The sequence below is a fragment of the Gallinula chloropus genome (genome assembly GCF_964237585.1).
Source record: "Gallinula chloropus genome assembly, chromosome: 4".
Lineage (NCBI taxonomy): Eukaryota > Metazoa > Chordata > Aves > Gruiformes > Rallidae > Gallinula > Gallinula chloropus.
In genome coordinates, this window is record NC_140088.1 from 22,010,369 (window position 1) to 22,029,174 (window position 18,806).

General features: G+C 39.9%; 1 protein-coding gene across 2 annotated transcripts in view; it reads left to right on the forward strand.

Annotated features, from left to right (window-relative positions):
• Nucleotides 1-3,895: 3,895 nt before the first annotated feature.
• BRSK2 (BR serine/threonine kinase 2) overlaps nucleotides 3,896-18,806 on the forward strand; it is a 310,775-nt gene continuing 295,864 nt past the window's right edge. For both annotated transcript variants that reach the window (XM_084263965.1, XM_084263966.1), the window contains exon 1: nucleotides 3,896-4,336. In XM_084263965.1, coding sequence (XP_084120091.1) covers nucleotides 4,243-4,336 — 94 coding nt within the window. In that variant the 5' untranslated portion in view covers nucleotides 3,896-4,242. The remainder of the gene's footprint in view (nucleotides 4,337-18,806) is intronic.

Sequence of the window (18,806 nt, forward strand, 5' to 3'; positions counted from 1 at the left end):
AATGGCTTCTCATATCGCAAATGCTGAATATTTTTGTCTTGTTTATCTTTAATAGGTCCTTATCATTTGCATTAGCTATTAGGTTATTTTAATTGGATATAAACTCTTACTTTATGTGAATTCTTATTACCATGAGAAGACTACAGATTCATTCCAAGCTAATTATACAAGCTTGTAGGTGACTTTTCTTGGGAACCTTTTACTTCCTTTTTAAAATTTTATTATTAACTCCATAAATACATTCAACTGAATAAGTGAAAAATACTGAATAAACTGTCTTCACGGACCTGCTATTTCCACTAGCTTCTTGCACCATTTCATGACCCTTAAGGTCCTCATGGAAATAAGAAGAAAGGCATTGGCAAGCATCTAAGAAAACAAACAAACATGTGGACTTTGTTTAGACACAAGCTACTGGCAGTAGGTGAAAAATGCCTCAAAATGCAAATAATTTTTGCTCCTTTTTAGAAGTATGATAAACTGAGCAAAATTCTAGATTTTTTTTTAAATTCACTCCATACTCAAGCAAAACTTTTGCTGGTTCTTCCTGAGTAGAAGTTCTGGGATTTAATCCTTTAATGAGAACAACAGAAGGAAAATAATTAATGGAGAAAGAAGTAAAAGTACCGAAGATGGTGCCAATATACTAACTATTCACTTAAGTTTACAGTGCCTGTTCATTTAAGCACAAGATGGTACAGAATAAGGTCAGGGGAAATCTTCCTATATGCATCCCAAAAGATATCTGATGTATCCAATGACAGCAGAGCCCTGTTTATTCAAAATACTTTTGGAACATCAAAACATTTGGATAAACAGGGCTTCAAATAATTGAGGGAGTTATTGTATAAGTAATTCACACCAGGGGGACATAACCTAGATTCAAAGGAGTGAGTTTCAGATCAAAGGGGTACAGATAAATGGGATTTTGCTCTATATGAACAAATAAAATAAACAGCATTTGATTATTCAGGAATTGAGAAGTGTCCAAATATTTTTTCAAATAGTTTAGGATGAAGGTTAAATTTGTTGTAATAGGCCATACAGAAGAATATTCCTATGGAATCACAATAACTAATAACAAAATGACACTTAAAAGTAATAGGGGTTTTTGTTTGTTTGTTTGTGTGGTGGGTTGGGTTTGTGTGTGTGTGTTTGTTTTTTTTGTTCTGGTTTGTTTGCTTGTTTTACACTCACCAATCTTCTAGGCAGGGTCATCTGAAATTTACCAGTTTTCAATCTTATTCCAGGGATTCCATTGACAAGTGTCTTGTGGTACAAGGTGGGGATGTGTAACATCTGTGGCTGTGAAGCTCCTTTTCCCCAACGGATGCAAAATGCACCAGTTGGATGGTCAATATTGTCTGATTGCTCATTTTTCTATTAATAACATCACTCAATGTTTAAAGGGGAGTTAAAGGTCTGAAAACATGACACATTTTTGATTCCTCTGCACGGCTGATTTCCACGGCCAAAAGCCCAGCCAGGAGAGCCGTCCTCCTGCCACGGTGCCTCCTCACCTTGAACAGCCCTACCCTGGCCTGCAGGCCACAGGGAAAGGAGGGTCCTTGAGGGATGGTGTGTTGTAGAGGGTGCCTTCTGCCTCAAGTGTTAGAGGCATTATTTCAGCTGTGTCCCAAGGTGTACCAGATCACCCCATTGAATCCATCCTGATGTTTCTGAGCCTCAGTTTTGGCTCTTTGAGCCCTCAGATCTGCCATTGCTGCCAGGTCCAAGTCCTGTGCCCCATGTGAAGGAGCTCTGCTTTATACCACGGGCAGGCGGTGAATCAGCCCTTGGCCGTGGGGCGGGTCTCCCAGGCTTGTCAGCCACACAAATTTGGCCTTTGGTCCTGACAGCGTACTCTACGCCTCTCTATAGGGAGCATCTACGCAGTCTCCCCTCCCCAGGTCCCCCGTTCGCCACTTCTGGCGGAAAGAGCGATGCCGCGCCGCCACCATGTCACCGTGGCTGCCAGCAGGGCCCGCTGCCTCCTCTCTCCTACCCCCTCCGGTCCGGCTGCTCCGCCGGGGGCTGCAGAGGGGAGGGGAGGGGAGCACGGCGTGGGTAGGTGCTGCCCGGCTCGTTGGTGTCGCGTTCCCCAGATGCCGTCCCTCCCTCCTCGGTGAGGGACAGTGCGTGCAGTTGCGTGAAGTGACCCACCGGGGCTCTGAGGGGAGCGGGATGGGAGTGCGAGGAGGAGAAAGCGTGAAGGAGTAACACTCGTTGGGGAAGAACAATGTTCAGTGAAAGATTGGGGGGGGGGGGACACAGAACTTTGAGAAGTGGCAATTTGGAGCTGAGTTTAGTGGGAAAGGAAAGTAAGCACCTGTGGGGACCGCCGGGGGGAGAGGCTGTCGTTGGAAAAACGTAGAGGAAGCCCTCTCCTCAGCAGAATTAGTGGGAGGTTACTCAGGCAAGGTCTGTGGGGGAAAGCACAGGAATGGGGGTGATTTGGGGTGTTTTGGTGTTTGCTGGCAAGTTGCTGCAGCTGAACGACTAGTCTGGAAGTAAGTAGTGATGAACCATAAAGAGCAAAGCAGAGGAAGGCCAAAGTGAGCATTGGGGTTTTGTTTCCTGAGGAGACAGGAAAATACCTTCAAATTGGTTTAAGGTTTCAGTCCACTGGCTTGGTTTCTTCCCACCTCCTCATCTTGTTACTCCTCTGCAACCTGTTGGATAGAGTGGTATTGTCTGTGATAACAGGTAAAGAGACGATTTCTAGTTTTATTCCAATTTACGTCAGCAGCTGCTGCTGTCTGTAGATACAGGTATTAAAAAAAAAGTGAATTTCCCTCTTTGAACAAACCCCAAGCAAGCCTGAAATAGTGTTTTCTCTCAGTGAGCAACTGATAATGACAAAGCTTGTTTTAAGTTTTACCCTCTCTTTACTCTCCCTTTCTTTTACAGGCTTGTCAAGGCTTCCCCTTCTGACTGAAGAATCCTAGCTGTGTGTTGTGCCTCAGTTGCAATTTGGTCAGAATATCTTGACAGTTTTCTGTCTGGAGTGGAGCAGAGCAGAGAAGGTAAAAATGGAAGCTGTGTATGGTAATGGTTACAGCTTGATAACCTTGGAGTTTGGCTGAAATTTTTACAGGGTTCAGAATCCAGAAAGTAAGTAGACTTTTGCCTAACTTGAAGCAGAGATGTTGAATCTTTTATTATACCCAGCTCCGTAAGCTCTAAAGGTTAAACACAGGCATAGGTACTTGCACAAAAACAGTGGAAGTTTTCTGTGGATCTGGGAATCAGTTCCTATTACCACCTAATCCCTGGATTTTCAGCTGTGTTTCTAATTAAGATAGTGGCTGTGCCATTTTTGATCTGTTCATCTAAGGACCTGAAGTCTGTTTGCTCCCACTGAACTCAAAAGTAGGTCTGTCACTGAGTTCAGTGGTTACAGAATTGCCCCTATTTTTTTTTCCTTTTTTTCTCTTCACACTGCCCCCCTCCCCCTCTTTAAAGAGTAAAAGCCACAGAAGATGTAGGTCTTCCAGAAGCAAACTGAATCAATGAATTTCTCTAGCTCATTTTCAGAAGTAGGGATTTTTTTTTCCTTTCTTATTTCCTGCCACAATCTCAGCCCTTCTTTAATTTTCTGAAAGTACAGCTGCATAGTGTAGTATAAGGGAAAAAAATGTTTACATTTGGGTCTTCAAATACTTAACACGTTAAACTATATTTAAGTGTGCCTTTGCAACGGACTGATAAACTTAGGTGTTTGCTGTTGCCATTGATTATCATGCTCTGTAGCAGGCAGAGGCAGTAACTGCTGCTGATGCTAAAGAAAAGGTAGTGGAAGGAGGCGGGGAGAAGGAGGTGGGAGAGGATGGGATTGGCTGCTTTTGATGTCAGTCACAGCTGCAGGCCCCAGCTCTTCCGCTGCTCTAGCTCTGGCTCTCCCTTGAACAGCTCCTAGAGAGAACAAGGCGTGCGGAGCTCGGATCACCAGCATCATGCTCCTTGGGCTTGGATCGTAGATCCCCCTCTTTGAACATTAAAATACCTCCTTCGTCCATCAGCGTCCCAGGCAGACCCAGCGAGAAAGCACGGACAGGGAGAGAGAGAGAAAAGAAGGAGGAGGAAGAGAAAAATCTGCAACCGAGTGGACTGAAGCAAAGGAAAAAAAAAAAAAAAGAGTGCTTTGCTTGCACAGCTGCAAAGTGGGAATTTAAAGAACTGCAGAGAGAAATTCCAGCTCATCAGCACATACACACTGCAGAATTACAGATCCAGGTAGAAATGACATCAACAGGGAAAGAAGGCAGCGGAGCTCAACATGCACAATATGTTGGACCCTACCGTTTGGAGAAAACCTTAGGAAAAGGACAGACAGGTTGGTTCATTTGCAGCAGCACCGGCGCTAGGGGGAAGGTGCTGTAGCAGCCAGTGAGGTGTTGGGGATGGGATATTTGAGGGTTCAGGTTTTCCCCTTTGCTGTTTTAGTGGAGATTTCATTTATAGAGGGTTTTTGCCTTTATCGATTATTAGTTTTCATTTGAATGCTGTATTTTTTTTATTTATTTTTTTTAAGCCCAGGATGCTTTATGTTCATTACTCCTGCTAATGGGTGTTGTTCTGATGACAGCCAGAGAGCATGCAGAGGAAAAAAATAGATGATCTGGTGGTGGTGAATTTTCACATCACTGCCCTACTTAGGAGCATTTTCTTTTTAATTAAATTATATTGAAATGAAAGGTTCACAGCCTGTAGTACCAAGGAGGTGGTGGTGGTGGTAGTGGGGGAGTCACCAGCAGTATTTCATGACATCATGATTGAAAAGGGTGTAGTCCTTAAGGTGCAGTTGGGGGGGTGGAAATATGTACAGTATGTCTGTGGCACTGAATGCTGTGGTTATTTAGCAAATATGGATGGATGGGTTGGTGACTTTTTGTGGATGGGGTCTGAAATAAAAGAAAAATAGAGGTTATATAGCAGAATTCATTCTGGTTATGCCGTGTTTTTGTAGGAGGGACTGGGGGGAGGGGAGGTTATTTAATTATTTTTCTTAAAGCTTGTTTATGAAACTCACCCCCAGCAGATTTTCCTGAATGGAACAATGGTAAGAAATATTAAAAAAGAGGAAACCGAGTGGAGGGAATTAGCAGAGAGCAGGTGCTTGTGCCCTACATGACATAATTAGATCCCCTAAATGCGTTCAAGATCTGGACTTACTGTTGCTTGCTTGGGTAGCATATTCACTTCAAGGGCAGGGGAGCATTAATTGGAAGAAAAACACATAAAAAGAAGGACAAATGTCTTCCTTATTTATTTATTTTTTAATTTTTTTTTTTTTTAGTCACAGGTGCAATAAGCAATGGCATCTGGCAAATTCATTGGGTTGGAAGCCCCCCAAAAGTGAATTGAGACTTGCAATTATAATTTAGGGAGAGGGGAAGATCAGCCATGGAGGGGGGATTCTTCGGGCATGTGGGTGTTAAGTGTTGTTCATTATGGTGGGACAATAAAACATGATGCATTGTGGTGTATTTTTTTTTTTTTTTATAACCCAGCCGAGCTTTGCCCATCTGTTGTCTAAAGGATTTAATAGGCGTTTCCATCCCCAGCTGCTGCCTCTGCTCTGCCTGCTTCCTCACTGCCCTGCGTGGCAGCAGCTCTGCAGTCCGCAATTTTCTTAGGGACACAGTCAAAATCCAGATCTTTCTCTGTAAGAAGCAATGCTCTTCTGAGATGATTGATTATACACCCTCCCCCCCCATCCTTCCTCTCCTCTTCACAACCCCATAGCAACCGCTCAGAGACATGGATGAAGATGACATTGTCTTCTAGTGAAAGTGACTTTTATTTATATTTCATTTTTTTTCAAATCTCTTCAGTGTATCTGCTGCTAAAGGTAGCTCTCTGTCACTGTTTTGGTTACCACCTTTATTCTTTGCATAGCTCAATGAGCCCTTACTTCTGCAGTTGCATTTTTACTAAAATCTGTTCTGATTATGATAATGAAAATGCTCTACCAAAAAAATTGCAGGGTGTTGGTAATAAAACTGCCCTATTTCTGCTGGTAATCCTTTCCTGGATACTCCAGGTGATCAAAGAGCTAGCTGTAGATGACAAATTCATTTTTGTCTTCATCACCATTTCCTTTTTCCTCTCTCACCTTCTCGGCACCCCTCCCTTCCCTTTAAATACAATTGTCTGAGACTCCTGAAAATACAGCTGTATTAACCTTTTGCTCCATGTCTCATATAGCCTGACGTTGTGGTCCTAAAGGGTTATCTGCAGCTTTGGTTATTTTTTTCCTCTCTGCTAATCTTCCTATCTTCCTCCTAAGTGATTAGAGATGTGGGGGTGGAGGGAGAAGAAGGGGATGTATTTAGAGGCTTGCTGCTGTTGGCCTCTGCAGTTATTCAACTATCTGGACAAGGGTGAAAGTTTCCTTTTGCAGTTGTACCACATAACTGATCTTTATAGATAAGTCTCTGTTGTTTGCACACATGAATGCACATAAAATGTACGATATGTGGTGTCATAAAAGCTAGGGGTGGGGGAAGAGGAAGAGAAATCTTAAAAGTAGCTGATGTCAGTCTGTGTCTTCCTTGCTGTGCCCGCCCTTGATTAACGGCATAATGCACTGAGGTGAAATCTAACTTGGTATTAAACATACATGGCTAAATATGGAAAGATGCCTTCTGGTCTTCTCGCATTTTCTGTGCTAATCACGTTTGGGAGCATGCAGAATGGCATGAACAGTGTGTGGTGCATAGCTAGTCCTCATCCCTCTTGTTTTAGAGGGTAAGCAGGCAACCTGCAGCATTTTAGGGAGAGGACAACAAGCGCAGTATGAGGGCCTGATTCACTGTAGTATGTTGTTATGGTGTATAACTTTGAATTTGGGTTGCAGTGGCATATGGCTGAAGAAAATAGTGGTTGTAATCGTTCCTTTAGAGCTTGACTTTAGAGCGTGGAAGATTAGGATGTAATGGCTTGGGTTTTATTTTTTTTTCCAAGGGGAGGGAGAAGAGTAAGAAATAAAATCTGGCAAAATGAAATGATGAAGAGAAAGAAAGTGTAGGTTGTGTTGGAAAGTCCTACCCATTTTGCAGTGATCTCTGTATCCATTGTTTTTATTTTGAATAAAAAATCTTGAATCTATGAAGTTATTTCAGATGTGTAGATGTAGCTTTGCTTCCAGATACATTAGTGTGTAAACTATTAATCACTCTTACCTGCTTTTACTGAGAGCCAAAGAAAGCGGTTTTGGGAAGTGGTGTGGGTGCACAGCTCAGGGCAGACTTGCAAAGAGTGTCATGGAGAGAGAATGGAATGGTAAATAGAACTCTCACTGGCTTTCCTTCTGTGAAGTTGTCACAGATTGCCACCTTACTAGCTGAAAAAAAAGCATTTAACAACAGCAGCCTACTGGTCCCTGCAAAGAAGTCCAGCTGCCGTACCTGGGGCATTAGTGGAGCCTGGTGACATCTGGCTGTGGGTGTGCAAAATGGATACAGAAGAGCCTTCGGTTCAAATTGGTGGGTAACAACTGTTATTGAAAGTGTTGATCTGGGTATGCAAAATTTGTTCTGAGTGGCCTCCTGTGTTGGTTCCTCAAGCTTGCTGAGAGTGACTGATGGCACCGAGAGAGGATCAGGACCTCATAGTTGGAGAAGTTGGACCTCATGGTTGGAGAAGCTGGAAAAAGGCTACATGGGACAGTGTTGAAAAATGCCTGTGCTTAAAGCTCCTTACTGGTAGTGGGAATGATAGAGGAATGAAGGATTTTTTTTTTTTTTAATAATGCAGCATACAAACTTAATGTATAATTTGAGTGCTGTAGTAAAATGGTTTGGTTTTGTAATGGGTTGAATTCAGAGCATCTCTTATTGACTGCAGCTGGAGGAATAGCTCATGGAATCTGTATTTGAAAGATTTTGCAAGAACACAAGAAGCAGCATAATCCTACTTATTGTACTCAATTTTATTTTACAGAACTGTCAGTGTAAAAGATTGTTACTGTATATAAATGGGTGTGTGGGGAAAGGTTGGTTTATCTAAGCTTCATTGATGCCTTCTTCTACAGTTAATTATAGGAGGTCTTTGTTGTTAACAGTAATGAGCAAAAGATGTGTGTCATGCTACAGTAATACACATAGAAACAGTGAGCATTGAGAAACTCTAGTCATACCTGATCATGAAGCACTGTTTTAATTTTAGATCAAACAGAGACTTTCCTCCATTTGCCACTAATTCTGTATGAAATCAGCTTCTTGTGTATTCTTTGACTTTTTTTTTTTTTTACTACCACAAACATTTTTGTTCCTGTGTTCCTTTGGCCTCCTTAACCCCTGTTTCACCTTTGAAATTCTTAAGAGAGATTTGGATTGACTTTAGTGAATATTTATTAATGAGTGCAAAGATGAAGAGTTGAAGTGCTTCTTGTGAAGGTCTTCAGCATTGTGGAGACTTTCCTTGTGTTTTCATTTGACAGTTATTGTATAGGCTTCATCAGCATTGTTTGCTGTGGGACCATAGCTGGTATTTCCAAGCCTCTACTTTATCTACAAGCAATAAGACATTGAGAGTGAGAGTTAGCTTATTCACTTTGAGATAAACTTTATGAAAAATATAATGTTGCTGATCCATTTTTGTCTTGCTCCTTTCATTCTGTTTTAAGCCCAGTTCTGCAGAAACTCAAGACAAAGAATCCTTCTTGAAATTCACGACATTTCAACCTTTGCAGAAAGTGTAGGGGGTCCGTTTTCTCCATTGATACCATATAACTTCCAGCTATTTTGGTGTGTAACTTGTTAATTATATATGAGCCATCGGTGAGGTGTTCAGCAGTATTTGTGAGAACAGAAATCATTAAATCTGTCTTACTGAATTTAATAGCCTTTTATTCAGTGGGAGCTTAAACAGGATGTTTATGGCCTTAACCACCTGTTACCATGACACTGTCAGAAATTGAAATTTGTTAATTTTTTTTTTTGTCTTTGTCAAATTTGGTTGAAATTGAAAGCTTCAGATCTGTTCAAGGAGTGTTTGGTAGACAATGTGATCTCAGAAGCCTGGTTTCCTTAGGTAAGTAGGCTAAATAAAGTATATCTTTTTCATTCATATGGCTTTTTTTTTTTTTTTTGGACCCAGTGTGGTGGATCTAGGGAGAATCTAAAGAGTAGAGCTTTCTAGATGAATATTTTTGTTTTAGAATATATTCTTTCAGAATGCTGAATCCATATATTTAGTTATGGTAGTCTATAAAGACTTAAATGGTTAATTGGTTATTATAGAAAGAAGACATTGCAGTACTGTGGGAAGTAGAGGTCTTAACCTTTCTTTGCAAAATCTTATTCTTGGGTTGTAGTGACTTAGAGTTAATGAATTTTCAAGTAACAGGAGTTTTGAGACTGACTGACTGAAGTAAGCTAGTATTACCATGCCACATGTCTGAACTGCAAATTTCATCTATACCTTTTATGACTCTCATTCTTTTTTAAAATTAAAGCAAATTCCTGTTTCATAACTATAATGAAAACGATTTTTAGCTTCCACTGTCCTGCAAACTTTGTAGAGGCATGCCATTAGTATTTTACAACAATATCAGCAGGAAAAAATATGAATTTTCTGAAACGGTAGCAAGTTCTGAATGTTTATTTTTTATAAAGCACAGTAAGCTTTCTCACTCAAGCATTGTCAAAATTGATATACTGTCATGTGAGTGCGACTGTATGACTACTTATATGTCTACTTTTCAGACATCAGCAGGAAGTACAGAAACAGGGATTTCACAAATAGAGTTCTTGCACTGCTGAAGCAGTTTTCTACTCTGTCACTGCTTTAATGTAATTTTGTGTTGCTACAGTGGGAAGGAATGCATTAGGATGATGGAAGAGGTTAGAGAAATTAAAAATCGTCTCAATAGAATTTACCTCTTGAGATAAACTTTTTCTGATCTCTAGAAAACCTGCAAGTCCATGAGGAGAGCAAATATGTCATTTTAAAGTGGTTTCTTACAGCTCTTTTTGCAAATTGAGTGGAGAAGCTAGTGTATATTTTGGATTTTCCAACATTGCAATATTTTTCAGTGTATCATAAATTTGCTCCACATATATTTTGGAAAGTCTTTAATATTGCATAATTTAATTGCAATGACAATAAATGTTGATATCCACCTCAAAATTAATGGGTAGATAATATAGAACAAACGTAGGTGGTAAAAGAATTCCAGCTTTCAGAACAAATTTGGAAGTAATGCCCTCTGAAGTAAGAGACGTTGCATGAAGAATGTATTGTGAGCATAGGAGAACAGTCAAAATAATAAGGGGTGGAAGCCTGGATACAGATTTCCGTGAAGGTAAAGGTAGAGACATAAATGAATGCTCCAGGAGTGCTTCTCTTCAAGTGCTGATATACTGTTAAGTTGCCCTTGTGAAGTCAGACAGTGTTCTAAGTCGAGCTGACTTTAGTAGGAAGATCATCAAGCCCATGATAAATAGGTAAGGGTGGAAATTTTTTGTTTGTTTTGGATTGTTCTATTAAGAAATACCCTGCAAAAAAAAAAAATCTTCTTGGTTTAAATCCAGGATGTTTAGCAATACCAGTCAATAATGCTGTTTGCTCTGCTTATGGAAAATGAGGAAGTTGGTCCTTTTTCAGGTCATTCATACACAGTACTGTTTTTCTACAAAACACCTATACTGTAGAGTGACATGAATAAAATTTGTTTTAAATAGTGTTCTTAATGAACCATCTCCATCTGTACCGTGTGTAAGTGCAGAGTGATTTCCTTTAAGTCTTTATTTGTTGCAGATTTTCTGGCAAATTATTTATTTTTTTTTAAATCTCCTTTCCACAGCTCTCTTTACCTCGCTTATGGATTGGATATGCTTAAAACAGTATCCAAAGATTTGAGTTGTACTCTTGAATGTAATCTGGTGGATATATTACATGAGTGTTACATTCTGCTTGGATAGTTGTATGAGTACTTCCAACACAAAAGTTTGCAAGTGGAAACTGAAGATTTAGTTTTCCTAGAGCATTTGGACATGATTCCCAAAAGCACCCTTTGCCTGCAAGATGGGACGTTTTCCAGAAAGGTTTTTAAAAGGCCTATGAATGTGACCAAATCAAACTTAGCTAATTTCACGTCTACTTTTAGAGCCTATAAAGTGTTCATCCAGTTGCGTTTGACTTATTCTACAGTCTATTTGGAACAGAGATACAACACTTATATTAATTCTTTTAATTCTTTTAATTGTGTTTACAGACTAGACACGTTGCTGATAAAATTCTGGTGGAAAAAAAGTGCAAAAAATGCACCCAGAAGTGGGGTGTTTTCATAGCTTTTGAAAATTGTGTTTAAATGGAGTTTGGGTGGAACAGAGGAAATTGTATTGGTTCCTTTCATAAAAGTGTATTACTTGCTATTGATGTAGCTGCAAGCAATTTTTTCATGAATGTGTCATTTGTGGCAGAGATGCCTGTGTGATCATCGTTGTCCTGAGACTGTACAAATAGAAATGTACTGTTTCTTTTGCAGTGTGCTTGGGATACAGTTTTTAAAAGGTAATAAATTGAAGTGTGTCATGAGATTAAGACCAGTATGCACAAAGAAGGTAGATAATGGTGTTTAAACAGATCCAGGTACATTCCCTTATGTGGTAGTACTGCCTTCCAGGTAATACAGAGTAACCTTCAGGCTGGTGCATGAAGCTGATGGATAGTTACTCAGTGCTGGAGTGGGTAGAAGAGAATACTTGAGTTGTCAGCGCTCTCAGTTTTATTTTGAGACAATGATTTTATTACTTCCTGAAGGCCACAGAGATCATTGTCAACTGACATAAAGTAGCCTTAAAACTGTTCTAAATAACCCCTTCACAAAGTTCTGCTGGCTGATCTTGCTGTTTTGCACCCCATGGCTGTGCTGGGCAGTTCCTGATTTCTTCATATGAGGATTATTGCATACTTAAAAGAAAAAGAAGATTTTTGGTTTGTTTGTATTAATTTTGTGTTCAAAGAAACATTTTTAATATGGTGTGGTAGAAGGGGTGCAGTTAGATTGGGGGATCATTCCTTGTGCAATTTGCCACTGATTACAGGCTCTTTGTTTTGTTATGCAATAGCCACCCATTGATTTGATACTTAAGAGGTTTGGGGAGGAAAAAGTAGATAACTTGAAGGCTACTGACAAAAGGAGATTATTGCTGGTAAAAGCTTTGTGCTGAGATTTGCAACATCAACTAACAATAAATAGGTAAACGCAGTGTGCGGGGGACAATTGAAGAGAGAAACCAGCACCAAGTGACTTCTGGTGTCCAAATACCTTTTTTCCTTTTTTTTTTTTTTTGTTTTAGTGTTTGAACGCTATATGGGTATTACAGGCATGATAATATTTACAGTGAAGTGCTTAACTTTGAAAAAAACAATAAAAAGATTGAAAACTGTTTTCAGGCATCCATTTAGTAAGTGCTCTTCTGGCTGCTTGCTTCTACTTAAAAAAAACCAGCATACTCTATTTATATCCTGAGGCTCTTGCAATTTTGATTTACTGTCTTTTGCATTATATGCTTAATGAAAAAAAAACCAACCCCAGTGTGATAATGTTTTGGGTTTCTTTTAATAAAATCTACCTTACATATGTATTAAGCTCTGCTTTTGCAGTGTCATTCCTCTGTGTGTTCAGCCTTACATGGCATGAGCCGACTCCCCTTGGCGTTTAACTATTAAAAGCCCTGTTGACTGGAGCAAAAAAAAATGGAGGAGCTGGTTTCTAGGAGAAGCAAACTTCTCTGGACCAAAAAAGGTGCTAATTTATCTGCCCAGTATCCAAAGCCTGCTCTTAGAACTGTCAGTTTCAGCCTGCCAGAGATTGAACAGTAGACCTTCAGCTGCAGATGAGAATGTACCAGGTCTTTGTACTGGCCCAGAAGGGACTGTTGATGGAATTGTTTGGCTCTGTTTCGCTCTTTTAATTATTTCATGTGTGGCTAGCAATGTAAACACTAGATTTCTACACAGATGTTCTTGGGAAAAGTGATTGTCTTTTTGCTTTGGTCCAGGATGAGGTACATCATAGCCCAGGTTCATAATGTTAGTTTATCTGCCCTATTTTAATATAACTACTGAGTTAGAGGGACCAGTAATAATATATTTGCAGCTAATCATGAGCTGGTGATGGATATTTAATTTTAAAAAAAATTTGTTTTTTAAAAAAACAACATCCTGCTATGATAAAGTCTTAGCTAAGCTAGCACAAAGTGTTAAGACTACTATTCTATCGCATTTGAACTAAAACACAAGTTAAAATGCAAAAGGAAAACTTCACAATCCAAATCCTCGTGATATGAAATGCACTGTGTAGGATGTTAAAAAATTTCTCATCTTTTGCTGATTGTTGGCCAGCTGAGGGTTGTGTTATTCATCCTACCAGTCATTCTTCTTGGATAAGTTTCATTTGGTGACTCTTATGACCTTTCCCAATGCACTTGACTCTTTGATTTTTACCTTACTAGAGTCTCTTCCTCCCTTTCAGTATTCTGTTCTGAAGCTCTCATCTTATTTTGAGGTTGTAAATGGTGGGTAGTTTGTCTGTCATACTGAGTTGACCTGTTGTCAGCAGGTGCAGGATTGGTCTACTGTTTTCCTTTTTGAAGTTCTGGTGGGTTTGGGTGGGTTTTTCTTTGTTTGGTGGGGTCTTTTATTGTTTTTATTGGGGTTTTCCTTGGATTTGTGTGTTAAATTCAAAGTTACCTTGCCTCTGGAAACTGGTTCAAGGATTGTGATATTGGATATTTGGTTCTTTCTACAGCTGCGATCTCCTACAGCAAATTAATGAAGACTTTAGGAGGGTAGTTGAAAACTGTTGAGGATGTTGCATTTCCAAGACTAAGCCTCTTAATCATTTCACTAGTAGAAATAGACTATTTTCTTAGATAGGGTGTCTCTCAATAAGCATGTATTATTGTTAGGGATTTGTTTTTTTTTTTTAACTGTATGATCACAGTAGACTGAAAAATAAGGTACTTTCAGGGTTTCCTCCCACTTCTTATACAGATGCCTTGTCTGGGAAATTAACACTGATGCATTGTGTGTCCTTGGAGAATTATTTATCTTGTTTATGTTTTGTCTTCCACATTTCATGCATCTTGCCTAGGTTGTGAACTGAGAGGAAAGATAACTTGTAATATATTATCTGCATATAATCCCTTTGATGCGAAAGCACTAATCTTAGTTGGGCCTTTGTGTATATGAGATTACATTTAAATATAGGAAGAAGCTCCTCCACTGTGAGGGTGGGTTGAACCTGGCACAGGTTGCCTAGAGGTGTTGTGAAGTCTCCATCCTTGCATATATTAAGAAACAGGCTAGACCCAGCCTTGAGCAGCCTGCTCGAGTTGACTCTGCTTTGACCAGTGGTGTTGGACTAGATGATCTTCAGAGATTATGTCTAAACTCTTGCTATTCCAAGTTACCCTGTGCAACTAAAACACCGTCACTTGTTCAGCAAACTGTGAAACTAAGGAACGTTGTCTCCTCTGGTTTTGTACCCTGTATTCACCTTCTGCTCGCTTTACATCCTTGTCTCAGGCTGGGTGAAAACAGTGTTTGTGTCTTATTTGGAGCCATCTCTGCTGCCTGTCCATCCTTTTTCTTTCTCTTGAAATACATTAAGGATTAAATCACAATTTTCTCTTTCCATTGTGGGAGCAAAGCTTGAAGCTCTTATTTCCCCAGACACTTGGCACTTTCCATGACATTTGTAGAATCTTAGAGATGTTCCTTGCTCTTTTAAACTTGGTTGAAACTTACTTATCTATGGTGTTATGGGGGGAATTACAGGCAGCTAACATGAACATGTAAATTTTGTTTCCTTAAAGTAGGGTAAAGCTAAGCAGTCCTAAACAGCACAGCTTTAATCTGAATTTGGTTTTGAAGGTCATGAGATACTGCTATGGCAGATTGAGATTGGTGGAATACAGCTATGCTTCAGATACCACCCTCACCTTGGCTAAAATTCTTCCACCAAAATTAGGTGGAAAAATTGGTGCTGAACAGCAGCGTGATTCCCTAATGCTGGAGGAACCCCCAGCTAGCTTGACAGGCTGGATTCCTGCCTGCTTTCTGCTTCTGGAGCAGCGCAAATCAGGGAGGATAGAAGCTAATACTTGGTCCTTCCTGTTTGTGAGCTAAGCACAGTGCTTGGGGAGTGTGAGAAGAAGGGAGCCCTCTCTGTATTTCCTCCATGTATCCATTTTGGTACAGTGGCAGTATTTGAAGTAGTCCTTTCCTGCAGAAAGCTGAGAGGAAGACTGAGAGCTGTTTGTGTGTTTGCAATGCCTTTCTGTACAAAAATCGTCGCTGAAGACAAAGCCAAGTATTATATTAAAACTTGGCAATGACACAAGTGCTATAGCCCTGTTAAACTCGGGCATTTGTTTTGTTGAAAAGACATGGCTATGAGTGGCACAGCTTTTAAGACTTATACCACTTTGTAAGCACCAGCCTTGAGCAGTTTTTCATTAGCTTTTGAAACTAGCTAAATCTACACGTTTCCCCAAACTTCCCATTCCTATAAATCAGTAAAGCTTGATTAAAATCAGTAATCACCACCCACAAAGGTAGATCTGTCCTAGTGCTTCAGGGTTTTGTCCTGTGCTGCTTTTCTTTTAGGTCTGGTTTATTTCATTGCTCATATTTGTGAAAACACATCTTTGCTTCTGGTTGTTTCTAGATTGTGCTGAAAACATTAGTCAGTCAAATTCTCCACTCAGTTACATCTGTGCAGTCCCATTGACTTCAAGGCCTTGCTGTAGTTTATCTGAGAGTAGAGTTTGACCCATGAGCAAGTTTCTCATTGAGGGCAGCAGAGGCAGACCTCTGGCAGTGTTCTAGTTAAGAGCAGCCGAGGAATACATCTCCTCTGCAGAGGATATTCAAGCAAATTAGAGCACAAAGTGGAATGATGCTGTAAGCGAATTAAATTCAAACTGAAAATACAGGCCTGGCATTTTACAAATTACTATCTTTCATACTTAAAGCAGAAGTCTGTCTGCTCAGCTAACAGACAAATTAAGGCAAGTAAATGTTTTAATACTTTTAGCAGTAATTCTTCTCTAGTATTCCCCACATATGTATACTGAAATTACCCAACCGGTTTGCACTAAGCTTCAGGATGTAGAAAATGTCCTTACCTTTATCATTACTGCATCTTTGCTAGGTAAAGTGACAGCCAGACTGCTAGTGTGGTTGGGACAGTTGCCATCTTGTTACCAGGTGGCTCTTCCTGCTTAGAGGAAATAGTGCAAAAATAGGCATAGTTTATGGCACTCTGTTGTAATGTGTCATCACCATTACTCTTATCGCTATTGAATCAGTTACAGCCAAGAACCTCTCTAGCTCCACCAATGCTTGTTTATTCTTAGTGTTTTGGTGTCTCTGGCTCTAAGAAACGTGGTAGCATGTGGACTGCTTCCCAAACATTCATAAAAAGATTGATTAGAATAGCAAACTTAACACATTTACTGTTCAAGTGTCTACTTCTCTACTGCAAATTTCTGGAGTCTACAAGAGGGTAGAAATCCATGTGTAATAGGCCTTTTTCTCCTTATTGAAATGATGGGACTTGAAAACATTGCAAAAAAAACCTAGTTCTGATTAAAGTATATCTGCCTTACAATCAAAGGTGGAATTCTAGCACTGACGGGTAAAACTTGGATTTGTGTGAGGGCTGACAAAGTGTACCAAAGCAATTGAGAACCTTGTAGATGTCCAGTCTTCCCCATCTTTGTTTCATTATTTATTTGTACCAGTCGTGTCTTTGTTTTGCTCTTTTAATAAACTTTGCATCAGCTATAAATCAATGTGGTGTGTCAGATGTGGGTAAGCTGAACGTTTATATACATAACACATTGTACACTTTGTGTATGTATTACTTCGTTTCAAGGTTGGGGTTTTTTGTATATGCAAAATACCAACCTTGTTGTTGATCCTGTAGAGTTCCAATTCTGTTGTGAAAGATTATTCTGTACTCTCAAGGCCTGCTGGATTAAAGGATTGGGTTCCTATTTCATGGGATTGTAGAATGGTTTGGGTTGGAAGATAATCATTGACAGGGACATCCTCCACTAGACCAGGCAGCCCAAAGCCCCATCCAACTTGACCTTGAACACCACCTTCAGAGTAGAGAGTTTCTTCCTAATATCTAATATAAATCTTCCTTCCTTCAGCATAAAGCTGCTGTTACCCCTTGTCCTATCACTACTTGCCTTTGTAACCAGTCCCCTGAGCTTTCTTAGAGGCCCTCTCTGGTACTGGAAGTCTGCTCTAAGGTGTCCCCCAAACCTTCTCATCTCCAGGCTGAACAAGCCCAGCTCTCTCAGGGTGTCTTCATAGGATAGGTGCTCCATCCCTCTGATTGTCTTCATGGTTCTTCTCTGGACTTGATCCACCAGGTCCATGTCCTTCTTATGTACTGGGGCCCCCAAGCTGAACACAGTGCTCCAGGTGGGGTCTCACAAGGCTGTAGTAGAGGAGCAGGGTCACCTGCTTCGATCTGCTGGTCATGCAGATACTCTGATGGTCTCTCAAATGCTATAGAGTCCTAGCTGAATCATTTCTTAGGGAAAGGGTAGTAGATGTATATAAAACAGGTTCTGTCATGTTGTGTAGTTCTAAGGTACATTGTTCAGAAACGGTAACTGTAATCTTCACTGTATCTGACAGACTCAACCATTGATTTGTAGTCTTGCAGTGGAGCCTCTGGCAAATTAATTTATTGTTTTATTAATAATTTTTTAGAAAAATTATTTTTCATGGTGTCCTACTATAAAACTAAGATAATACTTGACTTCCCTTTTGGGACTGACAGGATTAGCCAGCTAGTATTGATAATTTTTTCAGAAATTAGCAGCATGGAAAGGCCTGGGATTACCCTGTTACTTAGACCTACATTTATTTTTTTTTTTTACTTTTGCTATTTTTTATTTTTGCTAGCTTCTTTTTATCTCTGTTGATTTTAATTTCCTGAGGACAGCATGAACCATGCAGCCTGATCTGTCCAGGTGATGATACCTTTTCATGCTGTACTTGTCTACCTACCGTAGGTTCTCCTTTCAGTTGCTGTAATATTGATACATAAATACTGAAATCTCTGTGCCTGCAATTTGAATCTAAAGTTACTTTAGCTATCTAATACAATAGAAAAATTGCTTTAATGTTCTCATTTTGACAATTTTTGGCTATGTTGACTTTTGCTTCTTTCCTTAGGGTTGTTTGGCCGTGATATCCCAAATGAGGTGTCACTGAGTAAAACTGTGCTTGTGTGATGCTTTTCTAACTTGGTCGCTTTTATTTATGCTCCTGTGGAGCTGGCAGACTTATACTGCAGTGTTAAAATGCAGCAGTTTCATTTTCCTGCAGGCAGCAGCCCTCTGGTGGTATGGGGGGGGTTTCCTTCCTTTTTTATTTTTAAGTCATTTTTAGAAATTCTGATCGATTGATACAGATACTTTTAAAGGTGCCTTAAATTAGGTTGCCACATAGTCCCATATCTCCCCTCTTTTTCCCTCTAATCCTACCTTATCACAACCCCCACCGAAATTTGGAATGTAAAAGGCAAAGCAAGGTTAAATGCACCCAGTTGATAATACCAAGTCTTATTTGGCAAAGTGATATTTACCAAATGCTATTTCAGTAAGTTTCAGCTTCCAGAACTATTGCCTGGAAAGGGTATAGGTTGGTGTAAAGTGGGTGGTGAGGCTAATGGGTTATTCTGAAGACTGGCTGAATTGTTAGGAATGCAGGCATTTCTGAGGAGGCTGATGATGAACTTGAAATATCAAAGAATTTTT